This window comes from Setaria italica, chromosome II, assembly GCF_000263155.2.
Source record: "Setaria italica strain Yugu1 chromosome II, Setaria_italica_v2.0, whole genome shotgun sequence".
Taxonomy (NCBI): domain Eukaryota; kingdom Viridiplantae; phylum Streptophyta; class Magnoliopsida; order Poales; family Poaceae; genus Setaria; species Setaria italica.
The window spans coordinates 27,979,259-27,991,721 of NC_028451.1; the positions used below are offsets into that span (position 1 = coordinate 27,979,259).

General features: G+C 44.5%; 2 protein-coding genes across 2 annotated transcripts; both read left to right on the forward strand.

The window, feature by feature from the left end:
• Positions 1 to 4,524: 4,524 nt before the first annotated feature.
• LOC101777510 (transcription repressor OFP11) lies at positions 4,525 to 5,813 on the forward strand. Its single transcript, XM_004956590.2, has one exon. It carries the CDS (start codon positions 4,589 to 4,591, stop codon positions 5,444 to 5,446), a length of 858 nt encoding a protein of 285 aa, XP_004956647.1. The 5' UTR covers positions 4,525 to 4,588; the 3' UTR covers positions 5,447 to 5,813.
• Positions 5,814 to 7,380: 1,567 nt separating this feature from the next.
• Positions 7,381 to 11,392, forward strand: LOC101777921. The gene is made up of 3 exons (XM_004956591.4): positions 7,381 to 7,784; positions 10,297 to 10,377; positions 10,750 to 11,392. The coding sequence occupies exons 1-3, from the start codon at positions 7,623 to 7,625 to the stop codon at positions 11,092 to 11,094; spliced, it is 588 nt and encodes a 195-aa protein (XP_004956648.1). The 5' UTR covers positions 7,381 to 7,622; the 3' UTR covers positions 11,095 to 11,392.
• The last annotated feature ends 1,071 nt before the right edge of the window (positions 11,393 to 12,463 follow it).

Here is a 12,463-nt window from a genome sequence, read left to right on the forward strand (position 1 = left end):
TCTATTTAAGCCTAATTAATCCATCATTAGCAAATGTTTACTGTAGCAACACATTGTCAAATTATGGACTAATTAGACTTAATAGATTCGTCTCGCCGTTTAGCCTCCACTTATGTAATCGGTTTTGTAAATAGTCTACATTTAATACTCCTAATTAGTATCTAAACATTTGATGTGACATGTGCACAAACCCTGTGCTTCGTGCCGTCAGTCTTGTGTTGTGCCACACTGCCACTGATCGAGCCACTCGCTGGCTATAAGGCTAGTGGCAGAGCGATCCATTCATGTGCGATGAGCTTGATGAATCCGTTTCCACTCTGCTTTTTGTGGGAGCGTTTTGCATACGATCCTTGTGAAAAAGAGGTGTTGTCGAGATCCTAGTGCATTTGCATCTGATGTGACTGAGTGAATGCCAAAGTTTGATGACACATAGTTCTGTAAGTTTGATGACACATCTCATATATTCTTTGTGAACGATGATCATGTTCGGGTTATGCATGGAGGCGTGCGTGCTTTAGGACACGTCTGGTTTTATTGATCCTTTTTGACCGGGGCTGTGCTCTCCAATCAACCGATACTTAGTCCCTTCCTTTCGTTCTAAATTATTGTTAGTTTTAATTTTGTTCTAAATAAAATTTATCTAACTTTGATAGTTTGTAGGAAAAAAAATCATCAGCATTCACAATCACAAATTGGTTTCATTAAATTCATTGTGAAATAAGTCTTGAAATCTTGAAAAAAAAATTGCATTGTAGATCTTGCGCTATGATTTTGTATAAACAACGTGATCAAAGGTATAATTAAGAATTTGACTTGAGTAAAATCCAAAATGAACTATCATATCCCAAGTGGCACGCTAATCCTGACACGGTCGTGCAAGCATCACCTACGATGGATGATGCGGCCATGTCGATGCATCATGTACGTTTGTGTGCGTGCGGGTTGTCTTGTATGAAAAAGGAGACCAAAGTACTTTGGAGCAGGGAGAGAATCAATCAAAGGTCAACCTACTAAAGTGAAACCACCTTAGTGCGAGCAGGGTTCCTTTAGTCCCTAAGGCCGTGTTTAGTTGGGGAATTTGGGAGGTGCCAAATTACTGTTACAGCACTGTAGCACACTGTAGCGTTTCGTTTGTATTTGTAAATTATTGTCCAAATATTGACTAATTAGGCTCAAAAGATTCGTCTCGCAAAGTACAACAAAACTGTGCAATTAGTTTTTAATTTCATCTACATTTAGTACTCCATGTATGTACCGCAAGTTTGATGTGATGGGGAATCTTCTTTTTGCATAGTGTCAAAGTTGGGAGTTGGGAGTAACTAAACATGGCCTAACTAAAGTTTAGCCTAGGGACTAAACTTTAATCCCTACTCTGTTTGAAGGGCTAAGAGCCATTAAAGTAGATGAACAAATACCAAAATACCCCTACTCAATGCACAAAATCTGCATCTCCCGCTGCCGTTGTTCCCGCGCTGCTGGCCGGCTATGCACTCCCCAAATTGATCATACATTTGAAAAATTATCCATACATTTGAAATAATATTCATGCATTAGAAACCATCACAGCTATGACCTACTAAACAAACCATCGGCTATCTAATCACGAAACTGATTTATGCTTTGATCTTCGTCCCCTTGACATGTATTAGCTATATTTCCTTGAAAAGACGATGCTTTGGACAATGGAACATAGTTTTCACCATGATCACACAAATCAAAGTCCTTATCCGCCAAATAACTCTCTCGAATAAAATTATTAAGTGCCATGCATGCGATAATTATTTAGCTTTGCTTTGGCATCGGATAACTCGGTAGATCTAACAAAATCCTCCACTTCATCTTCAAAACTCCAAAAGATCACTTGATGACATTTTGAAGTGAAGAATGTGCATAATTAAATTGCTCTTTTTTACCTCTTGGCATTGGGCCTTGTTGATACTTCGGGAGATAATACTTTGTACCCTTGTACGGTGCAAGATAACCCGATCGGTTTGGGTACCCTGAGTCGACAAGATAGAACTTGCCTACACATTCAAAATTTTAATGTAAGTCACATGGCAAGTATTGCAACTATGAGACAAAACAGATCATATAACATGTCATACCTTCAGGTGGATGTGGAAAATTATCTCCATACTTCTCAATTGCATCTTTGAACACCCTCGTATCATGAACTGAGCCAGGCCATCCCGCCATGACAAAAGTAAATCTCATATCGAAGTCACATATGGCCAACACATTTTGACTGGTATATCCATATCTTTCCGTACGTTGCACTGCCTTGCTAGTAAAACGATTTTCAAAGTACATGTTCCCATCTATTGCTCCAATACAATTGTCAAAGTACGGAGAAAAATGAGGAGATTGCAACCTATGATGCACACTCCTAACTTCAGGGTCTACTGGCCTAATGATATCAGATGCAAGCTTGCTCACACTATGCAATACTTTATAAACTTCCTACTACATGTCTCGAGTGACCTAGTAAAATGATTTTCAGCTTGTCTAATAGACTGAGGGGCACCACATATCCATAAAAACAGCTCTAAAGTCTCCACTGATGACATCCTCCGTGTGGACTTCAATCCATATGACTCAACAAGCAAATTATGAAGCTTATCAAACACACTCCTGCTCATTCTAAATATGTTGTAGTAAGAATTCCTATTTCCTAGTATTTTCATAATTCATTCATAACCACTTTCGGTTGGTACTCTGACTTCGATTTGTTCGTTTATGTATCAAAGTGGTACATACTGATCATGGCACTAGCAACAATAGCAATTCTTCTCCTCTTCTTTTGACACCTCAAGACATAATTTGCTAGTGCGTCCTCATCATCAGTCACCTGTTTGCACAAGCAAGAAATTACCATCAATAGGATTATTATGATCATAATTACAATCAGCAGCAGCAAGTACTTCAACAAAAAATAAAATTACATATTCAAAGGTTCATCACACAATAAAAAGTTCAACAAACATTCAGAGGTTCAACACACAAAAAAGAGTTTAACAAACATTCAGAGGTTCCACATAGATTAAGCTACTACATCAAATCACTTAAAATCATCACTCACTCCTGTCCTTCCACCATCTCTTCAACCACATGAACCTTTCTTCATTTAAATAAAACTGGCAAAAGATATTCTAGTTGTATTCATCTCGAAACAACTTAGTAGCCATGAAGTATTCCTCTGTATATTTAGTTGCCCCACACTCTACAAGCATCTTGCTATTTCTTGTTTCATCTCTTGCTTTTCTTGGCTTATCTTGTTGTTTGTAATTTGAGCTAAGGTTTATTGTTCCTCGTTTTTGGCAGTTGGTAACTCTGTAATCAGCCCCTAAAACATCTTCAACATTGAACTTTTGCTTTTTTTGGGTGGACTTGTGGCTGTATCTGTAGTGCTACTTGCCCTCTTGCGGCTGCTACTACTCATTGGACTGTTTAGAAAGCCTCTCCATCTGCATCTTCACCTTCCTCATCCCCATATGTTCCTTCAAACTCATGAGGTGCTTGTCCAGGGATGCATGAGGTGGATCCATCTACTATCACCCCATAGAACATCTCAGCTAGTTGCTCCATGTACGGAGGTACGCCGTACTGGAACTTTTTACACTCCGGTTTTTCTGAAATGCACAAATGAACATACAAAGTAAAGTAATAATCATAGTCATGAAGATATGATGACATGGTTCAAAGATAAATTGCCTCTATGTGTTTTTTTCCAGAAGGCAGCCGGTGCTTGGATTGTTCCATCAGGTGCTCGGCCTAATGCAATATATTGTTTAAACAACCAGAAAGTGTAAAGGGTCTTGCATTGAGTCCATCTATTCCTCATTTGTTTGGTTGAATGTGTGAGACCAGTCTTTGTAAAAAATTGTTGTCATATCTCATTGCAACCTCTAGTTGACATTATCCCATTTAGACAATTCCCTACCCTTATTTGTTCAACAACAAGATCACATAATATATTTGTGCTTTCTTCGGTCCAATTAGCCTTGTCAAAATGGTTCTATTATAGAAAACATAATTAGTTAAATCTACCTAATGGACCAAATCAACATATATACTACCTAATGGAGTATCACATCATAGCAAAACAACTCATGATAAAACAACAAAGCTAGTAGTAATGGAACATCATATCAGATGAAATTAGAGCGCGAATCGGGGGCGGTGGCGCCAACGTGGGGAGGAGAGGGGACGGTGACGGCAGCGTGGGGAGCAGCGAGGGCGGCGGCGGGGAGGGCAGCGAGTGAGAATGGGTAGAGGTGACGCGTTCGGGAGGGTTCAAGACAGATGGGGAACGGGGCAATAATGAGGGGTAGGGGGTGTCCTCTAAGCCTTTAGTTCCCTTTAATCACCCCTAAGAGATTAGAGAACTATTTTTATTTAGCCCCTCTGTTTAGAAGTTTAAGGACTAGAAAATACTAAAAGGAGGTCCCGTGGAACCGAACATGACCTTACACGTAACTCTCCCGGGCCGTGCACATAAATGTAGCCTCTCGTCCTCCTCTGGAACATCAGAGCCACCGCAAAAAAGCGTCTCAAGATCCACAGAGAGAGAGTTCAAGAAATCGCAGGCATGGAGAAGGAGGAGGAGGACGTCGACGCCATGGCCGAGGAGAGCGCCAAGCAGGCCGCGGCGTGCAAGAACCGCGCGAGGCTCCAGCTCCACAAGTCGTTCCTGCACCTGTCCAAAGCCCTCAAGAAGCTCCACGCCCGCCACGGTGGCGGCCACCAGGCCAACGCGAGCGGCGAGGGCGAGCCGCCGACGCCATCTTCCTCCGCCGCCGCGTCGTTCCTCTCCGGGTGCATGCACAATCCCCGGACCCACTCCTTCGCCTCCGGCCGCCGCCACCGCCCCGCGCACGAGGACGACGACCTCGGGGACGCACTCAACGTCAACTTCAGGTCACTCCGGATCGGTCCGAGTACTGGGGCGGCTGTGGCCGTCGACGGCGGCTCGTCGTCGCCGCGGGATCGTTACAGCAGCAGCGACGGCGCCAGCGAGGAGTGCGACGACGTGGCGCCGCCGCTGCCACCAACGCCTGCTGCCGCACCGGCCAATAAGGCAGTGTTCGGCGGCGCCGGCGTCGCGGTGGTGACGTTCTCCGCGGCGCCGTACGAGGACTTCCGGCGGTCCATGCGGGAGATGGTGGACGCCGCCTCGGACCGCAGCAGCGCCGCCGCCGCCACCGCCGGGGCGCCGGCGGTGGACTGGGACTTCATGGAGGAGCTGCTCTTCTGCTACCTCCACCTCAACGACCGCGCGGTGCACAGGGACATCCTCCGCGCGTTCACCGACACGGTCGCCGCACTCCGGCGGAGGCGCAGGACGGCGAAGAGCAGGCGGACGCGCCGGCGGGGCGCTGCAGCTGACAGCAGCGAGGGCGGTGCCGTGGCGCCGTCGTTCTACGTGAGAGGCAGAGGCAGCGCATAAACCAGCCGGCGGCACCCGTCGCACCGCGACGGCCGGCCAGGCGGGCGCCGGCGACCTTATTACGACGAGTTAATGGTCGCGTGCCGCGCTTTTATGAGTCATGTAATGAATTTGATAAAGTAACCTGCATGTTAATTACTCTGTCGCTAGTGTATTTCTTTCTCTCCTTTTCTTTTTGAAATCACTCTGGGTAGTGTACATTACCGGACACGTATAATCACGCCCGGTATGCCGTCAAAAAAAAAAAAGGCACGAAGCGACTTCTTGTTGGTCGACGCGCGGCTGCTCCTCGCTTGAGGTCGCAGACGGATGCTCTTCTTCCCCAGGTTTCGTATCTTTGTTACTTCGCCATTGGTGTTGACTTCTACTTAGCCACATTTGACTCCTTTTTTAAAATTAAGATATGCCCAAATTTTCTTTTAAAAGAGAGTACCATGCGCTGTTCACAAAATATTAAGTTGCCGCAAAAAAGGGACATTTATTTTTGTATATACTCTATTTTTACAATTAAGTTGGATGTATGGACGTATGGGACTAGGATGAAAACAATGCTCGGTCGGTCGGAAATTTACTATATGTTCTAAAATAACTACTATGTGAGAAATGCGACATAGAGGTGAAAGTGATTAGAAATACCAAATTTTATGTTTGGGTAGAATAAAAAATGGTTGAAAAAGAACTATTTTTTTTTCCCGAAAATCAATTTCTACCACCATGAGCCACGGAAAGGTTTTTATGCTTGTTATGATGGTCGTTGGGCCCAAAGTCAAACCAAGTAGTGCCACCTTGGTGGGCCTGCTCGCCGCTTAAATAAACAAAATGGGCCGAAAAGACCCGTCGAGCTGTAACAGCCCAGGGCCCGTTAACGACCGAGCTCACCGTCCCACTGGAATCCCGGGATGGATTCAGGAGACGTATCCATCGAATTTGAATAGCATTATTTACCATATTTTAAATCGAATTCGAATACAAATATTATCGAATAGTTTGAACTCGGACTCGCATTTGGATACTTGCTTGAATTATAACATAGGGTCATAATAAGTATCAATTTTGCTTTATCAATAATTTTATAATTGATAAAAAATTAGTAGGGTAATTATGAGGTACATAATAGATATCTTATTGAACATAACATATTTATTAATAAATAGTTAAATATATCAAGATAAATATAAAAATAAGTATTTCCGTAAATATATATTATTTAATAATAAAAATAAGTTCATTAATACATTTAAATATGATTTATTCATTTAATGAATAGTATAATATATTTAAAATTAATATGATTAGTCATATTATAATTAATTAAAATTTATCATTATATACCACTAATATTTAGTTAACATAATTTTAACTTTCTAATAGTTTAACTTGTGTAAATAATTATTTATTAGCAATGTGAAAATTAGCATCATTTGTAATTAGTATTTAGTAATGTAATACGTTTTAGATGGTTTCATTGGGTACTTTGTTCTTTGCGGATACGGATATTGTTGGATATTTCACATTTTTGTCGAATACGAATCTGGAACCGGATAAAAAATATGAGAAATCGAATTCAGATACATCCATTTAACATCCACGTTTCGAATACGATTCCGGATATCATATTAGCGTTTTAAACGGATACGGATTTGGATAATTCGAATTTTCGTATCCATCCCCTACCGGATATCGAGAGAGCGGGCGGCGTGACACTGGCACTGCCAGGCGGGCAGGCTCCGAGGTCCCACCTGGCAGCCCCACGCTGCCACGCCGTCAATCAGTCAAGGCCCACGTGCGGGCCGCCCCCACCCCCTCGCCACGTGCCCGTACACACCCCCTCTCCCACCGCCATGCGGGCCCCGTCGCCAGCAATTAGCGTCTGCATCCGCATCCGCGCCCACCACAGCACGGGGGAGATGATATGAGAGAAGAGGAGAAGCCAACCAACCAAAACCACGGAGACGAGCGAGAGCAGAGGGCGAAAAAGTAAAAGAGAGAAACGCAGGGATAGAGCGAGAGAGACGTAAAGCCGCCGCTTCGTGCGCGTCGACGTCACCTCGCCGCCGGGGGCCGGGGGCCATCTCGCAGCGGGTCTCCTCCTCCTCGTCCCTAGGTAGGGTAGGGGCTCCCTTCCTTCCCTTCTCCTCCGGGCCGGGACTGGGCGGGCGCCGACGGATCGGGACAGATGGCCGGGAAGAAGCGCAAGGCGGAGGCGGCGCGGCTCGAGGAGACGGACCGGGCGCTCTACGGGGCCTTCCGGGGCGCCGCCAACTCGCTCTCGCAGCTCTACACGCTCGCCATGGGCGCGCAGAAGGGCTCCTTCCACGCCGGCGAGCGGCACGCCATGGTACGTTCGGCCCACGCGGCCTGCCATCTCATCTCTCCTCTCCTCTCCCACTCCGCGGCGGATTCGGGTGGCTGGGCTCCAAGTCCCGGCGGCGCTGGCGGAGGAGATTTGTGTCCCGGGGGCCGGTGATTTCGGACCCACACCCTGTTTGGGCCGTTTGGGACTCTGCTGCGGTGGTGGTGGTGGTGGGAATTTGTGCGTTTAGGCTCGACTGGTTCGTGATTTCTGCGCCAGGGCCTCTTTTGTTTGCGGGGGAGATTTGATTCTTAGGTTCGATTCGTTACTGATTTGGATTGTTGCTTGCCATGCCAAATGATATGACACCGCGCTAGGATGGGGATGCGGTTTTGACGTCCCGATGCAACTTCCGACTGAATTTCGTGGATGGATGGGTGTCATGTGCACGATTAATTTCGATCCGTGTCTACTGCCAGCATTTCCTAAGATAAATTCCTGCTTATAGCTAGCTTGTCATGTTGAGTGTTGACTGCTCCGAATACTCTATTCACACGAGAGGTTCCGGCAAAATTGATTGATACAACAACAACTGTTGCATTGGCACTTGAGGCCATTCTGATTGGAATTTTAGCAGCTCTAATTTCCACCCCTTGCCCCATTCTGATTCTTCCGTGTTGCTTTAGCTTTTTTACTCTGGGTGGAAACGGATGTGGGCATCTCTACTTTGTACGTTGCAAATTGCTAGGGTCAGATTAGGAGGCTTGGTTAGGTTCAGAGTGAGGGTGTGCAATCCGAAAGCAGGGGGACGGGAGAGACTTTACTTATGGGGCAGGTTACTTCAGCAGTGGTACCAAGGAGGCAAGGATGCATCCTTTTCAGCTTTACTTTGCTTGTGCACTGCCATATGGGAAGCCTCACCATTCAGGGTAGGTCTGTACTAACCCAAGTCTAGGTAGACGTGTCTTGGCACTGCAACTTGTAGCATCTTTGATTGTGGTTTTGGTAAGAGATTTCAGTACTCAATGTGTATGATAGGTATTGTTTTATGATCAGCTGTGTCTCAGTGTTAGGTAGGAAGTTGACATTAGTACAGTGGAAGATGATTGCTAAGTCTATTTGGACAAAATCTCTTCTGCTTATCTTATTGAATGGATAGACCAGTACACCCTTATCGAATGGGACAACAGCTAATGCATTAGAACAGTCACTATTGGCGTCTATTTTACAGTTCACGTGCGTTTCCTGATGCGGTTCACTGGCTCTACATCTTTTGTTTTGTGCATAACCACTTAAACAGTGTAGTGCTGAACATCTGGTTCTGGACTTTCAGTAGTCCATTGCAATGTCAATGAAGCACAACAAACTGTTGAAATATCATCTCAGGTAGCCTACACTTACTATGGAATAATGTAGGCAGAAACTTGGTACAGTTAGTTCTTGGAATGAATGCTTGATTTTTGCATCCTCACCACAGGTGATCACTGCACCTCTAGTAGCATGTGTTAACCTCTTCACAAAACTGTTTCTAAATGGCATTTGGAAGGTGCAGTGTGCCCTTCTATGAAGAAATTTTCATGCCAAACTGCTTTGTCCTCCCCCCAAATTAATGACCATCTAAAAAACTTGAACCTTGGGGAGAGGTGTCCGCAAGGCATTTCAATTAAGTTCTACGAAGGCAATGGCTACCCAGGACGCAATCACAATCGTTGACCATCTTGTTCTTTATCCTTATCCATCTTCTGCTGGCTGTAATCATCTCCCCATGTGCTTCCACCTTGTCAAATAGACAATGCACATATACTTAAAACTAGTTAATCTTGTCCATGCTCCATTCAGCCAATACATTAGGGTAATTGGGCCTTCTGGCACTGATTTTGACATTCCAATGTGGGGGAACTGGGTTTCTTGCTTTCTTTTGCAGAATATCCTCCTGAACTTTTTCCATGTCCTGGGGTTAATGACAGACTCAATATTGGCCATTATGTACTTGCAACCCCATGCAGCTTTTTCTTTCACTGTGGTGTTTCCAAAGGTGCAAATTATGTCTTTTTCATCTCAATCTTAGATTGAGCTGTGAGCGACCTCTATACAGGAAAAACATGGTGCAGAGCACGAACAAAAATACTGTGATTTATGGATATCGGGTCAATTTTCCTTATCGGGGAACCCTTCTCTCTCTGATTTTTTACTCAACAGTCCTTCTCCCGGTTACACAAAGCTATGTGCAGAGGGGTTGTTGTTCATCCCCTTTTGCTCGTGACATATCACCTCGCTTTGTCCGTTATCCCTTCTGTTTGTTATGTCCATTTATGCGCAACTGCTTTATTTGCATCCCTCGTTGTGACTATTCTTGTGTACAAATATATGCTGCATAAACCCAGAGACTGTATGGTTGTCATGAAACTGCAGCGATTGTAGGCTGACAATGTACCTATCCATAATGCTCTCATTAGTATTGGCACCTCTGTTTCTTTTCACTGTCTGTTATTGATATGGTAATTCTTTATTCCCCTGATGTTAGTAACTAAAACTCTACTTTATCTGGTTGATGCAGGAAAAGCTTTATGAGTGGATCTTGAGGCAGCACGAAAATGGCTTGAGGCTGACAGTTGCTGATATAGCCTCCCACATCCAGGTAAGTTTGCATTCATCCCCCTTTTGTATTGCTATCCAATCTGAAAAAGGAGCTCGTTAGAGTTAAAGTATGGAGTAAAAACTTGGAGATATCACCATTTCATACATCATGTAAATTACTGAAATATGCGCTAAGTGTTGCTGGCTTCTGACCTTACAATTAATGGATAATGATTTATGATGAATCAGATAAGATGAACTTACTGTCCTTGCATACTTACCTAAGATCCTTTTCCTGTCCACTGGCTATTATTTTCACCTATTTAATCTCCAGCCGAAGCATCCTAGCAAACTGTTACACCATTGTTTTTCGTTTTGCACATTTCTAGGCAAAGAATGACTACAGATGCTTATGAATCGCTTGTATGTGTAGCATGAGATTCAGTACGGAGGAGACAACGCATCAGCCTCTCCAAGGTCACAATATCCTAGCCAAATCACTGCACCTACAGTGCATATCCCCAACACAAGTAACCAGCAACCATCGCCAAGCTCATTCGTGCCAGGAAATCCTGGGTTGGCACAGTCTAAGAACTCCATGGTCTTTTCGAATGCGTTGTCCAGCCCCATCCGGCGGAGCCTGCAGCCATACCACCTAGAACAGGGCGGGGAAGCAGGGTACTTCGCGAATGGCGCAAGCCGCGACGCCAACCCCACGGCATCGAACGACTCGTCCATGGACATGCACTCAGACAGCCCAGCTCATGACTCCTACTGAATGAGCAGCTCGCTCGCACCAGAAAAGCCGGAAGAACAGCACTTCCAGTGGAAGAAGTCGGTGCCACTGTCACAGGTCAAGTAGGTCTATTCAATTTAACACCTTGCCTAGCCTCCTCTTACACTAAGCGTGTGATGTCTTGTGTTGCTGTTACTACTACTGCTTACCACCTGTTGCTTTGCCAGGATACTGTAATTTGCATGTGTTATACTGTACCATTTGATTTATCTGTGCATATTACTGCTGTTGGTATGCGACGAGTGCAGGGGCCAACCTATTGGAAACAATTAACATCTAACAACCTGTGTGATTTGCCATGAGTGATGTTGATTTATCTCTGGCTGCTGCTGTCGTTCATGTAGACACTGAAACTAGCAGTATTTGCTTTTGTTCAGACCGAAACTGCATATACCACCAATTGGATGGCGGTGAATTTTCTTAAAAAAAATAGAATCGTGGTGAATGAAGGCAGCAAAGCATTAAAATCAAATGAAAGTGATGTGCCTTCTCTTCATGTGTCGTGTCTATAATAACCTGCTGTTACAATGTTTTACGAACATGAGACCCAACATTGTATCGACAGCATGTCATGAACACTTCAGAAGACATACTTCTATACTGTGCGCCAACTGAAAATACGTGAAAGATAATAATGTCCTTCGTGCATGTTCTTCGGGCTTGTTCGCTTCAGCTTATAAGCCGGCTGAAAAGCTGAAACGGCTGATTTATTGTGAGAGAAAAACACTGTTTGGTGGCTGATAAGCCGGCTGAATAAGCTGAAGCGAACGCGCCCGAACTTCATCTATGGCTCCATGGCTGACCCCTTCCAGTTCCAGCTATGGCTCCTCTAATCCCTGCTACGCAAAGCCATTTCGTCAGCAAGGAAAGCATCAAAGTGGAATTACCTTCCACGGCTCGAATTACCTCTTGGTGACTACTGACTATCCCTAGTCAGGATCCTTCGCCTATATTTGTCAATAATAAACTACTGTTACGATGTTTTACGACCTTGACATCCAACAGCATAGATGTTGGCTCTTGCTGTCCAACAAACATGGGTGCAGAGTCTCAAATCATACAAGTTTCACAACCAAACCTAACATGGTCAGCTCATGGGGTCGGGGCTGAGTCGATGGCCAAGTGAAGTCCGTGAGAGAGATCGATTGGGCAGGCGCAGTTTAGGCATTCTTCAAAAATTAACTCCCATAAAGCTCTTTTCTGTTTGTTGTTCACGGTAAAAGTAAAACTGAAAAAAAGGGTAAACCGATGGCAATGGTATTTTGCAACTCAAAGTATATTTGTGATGGTATTTATCAGCTCAGAAACTTTTGAGATGGTATTTCAAGTTCGCGCACATTGTGATGCTGTT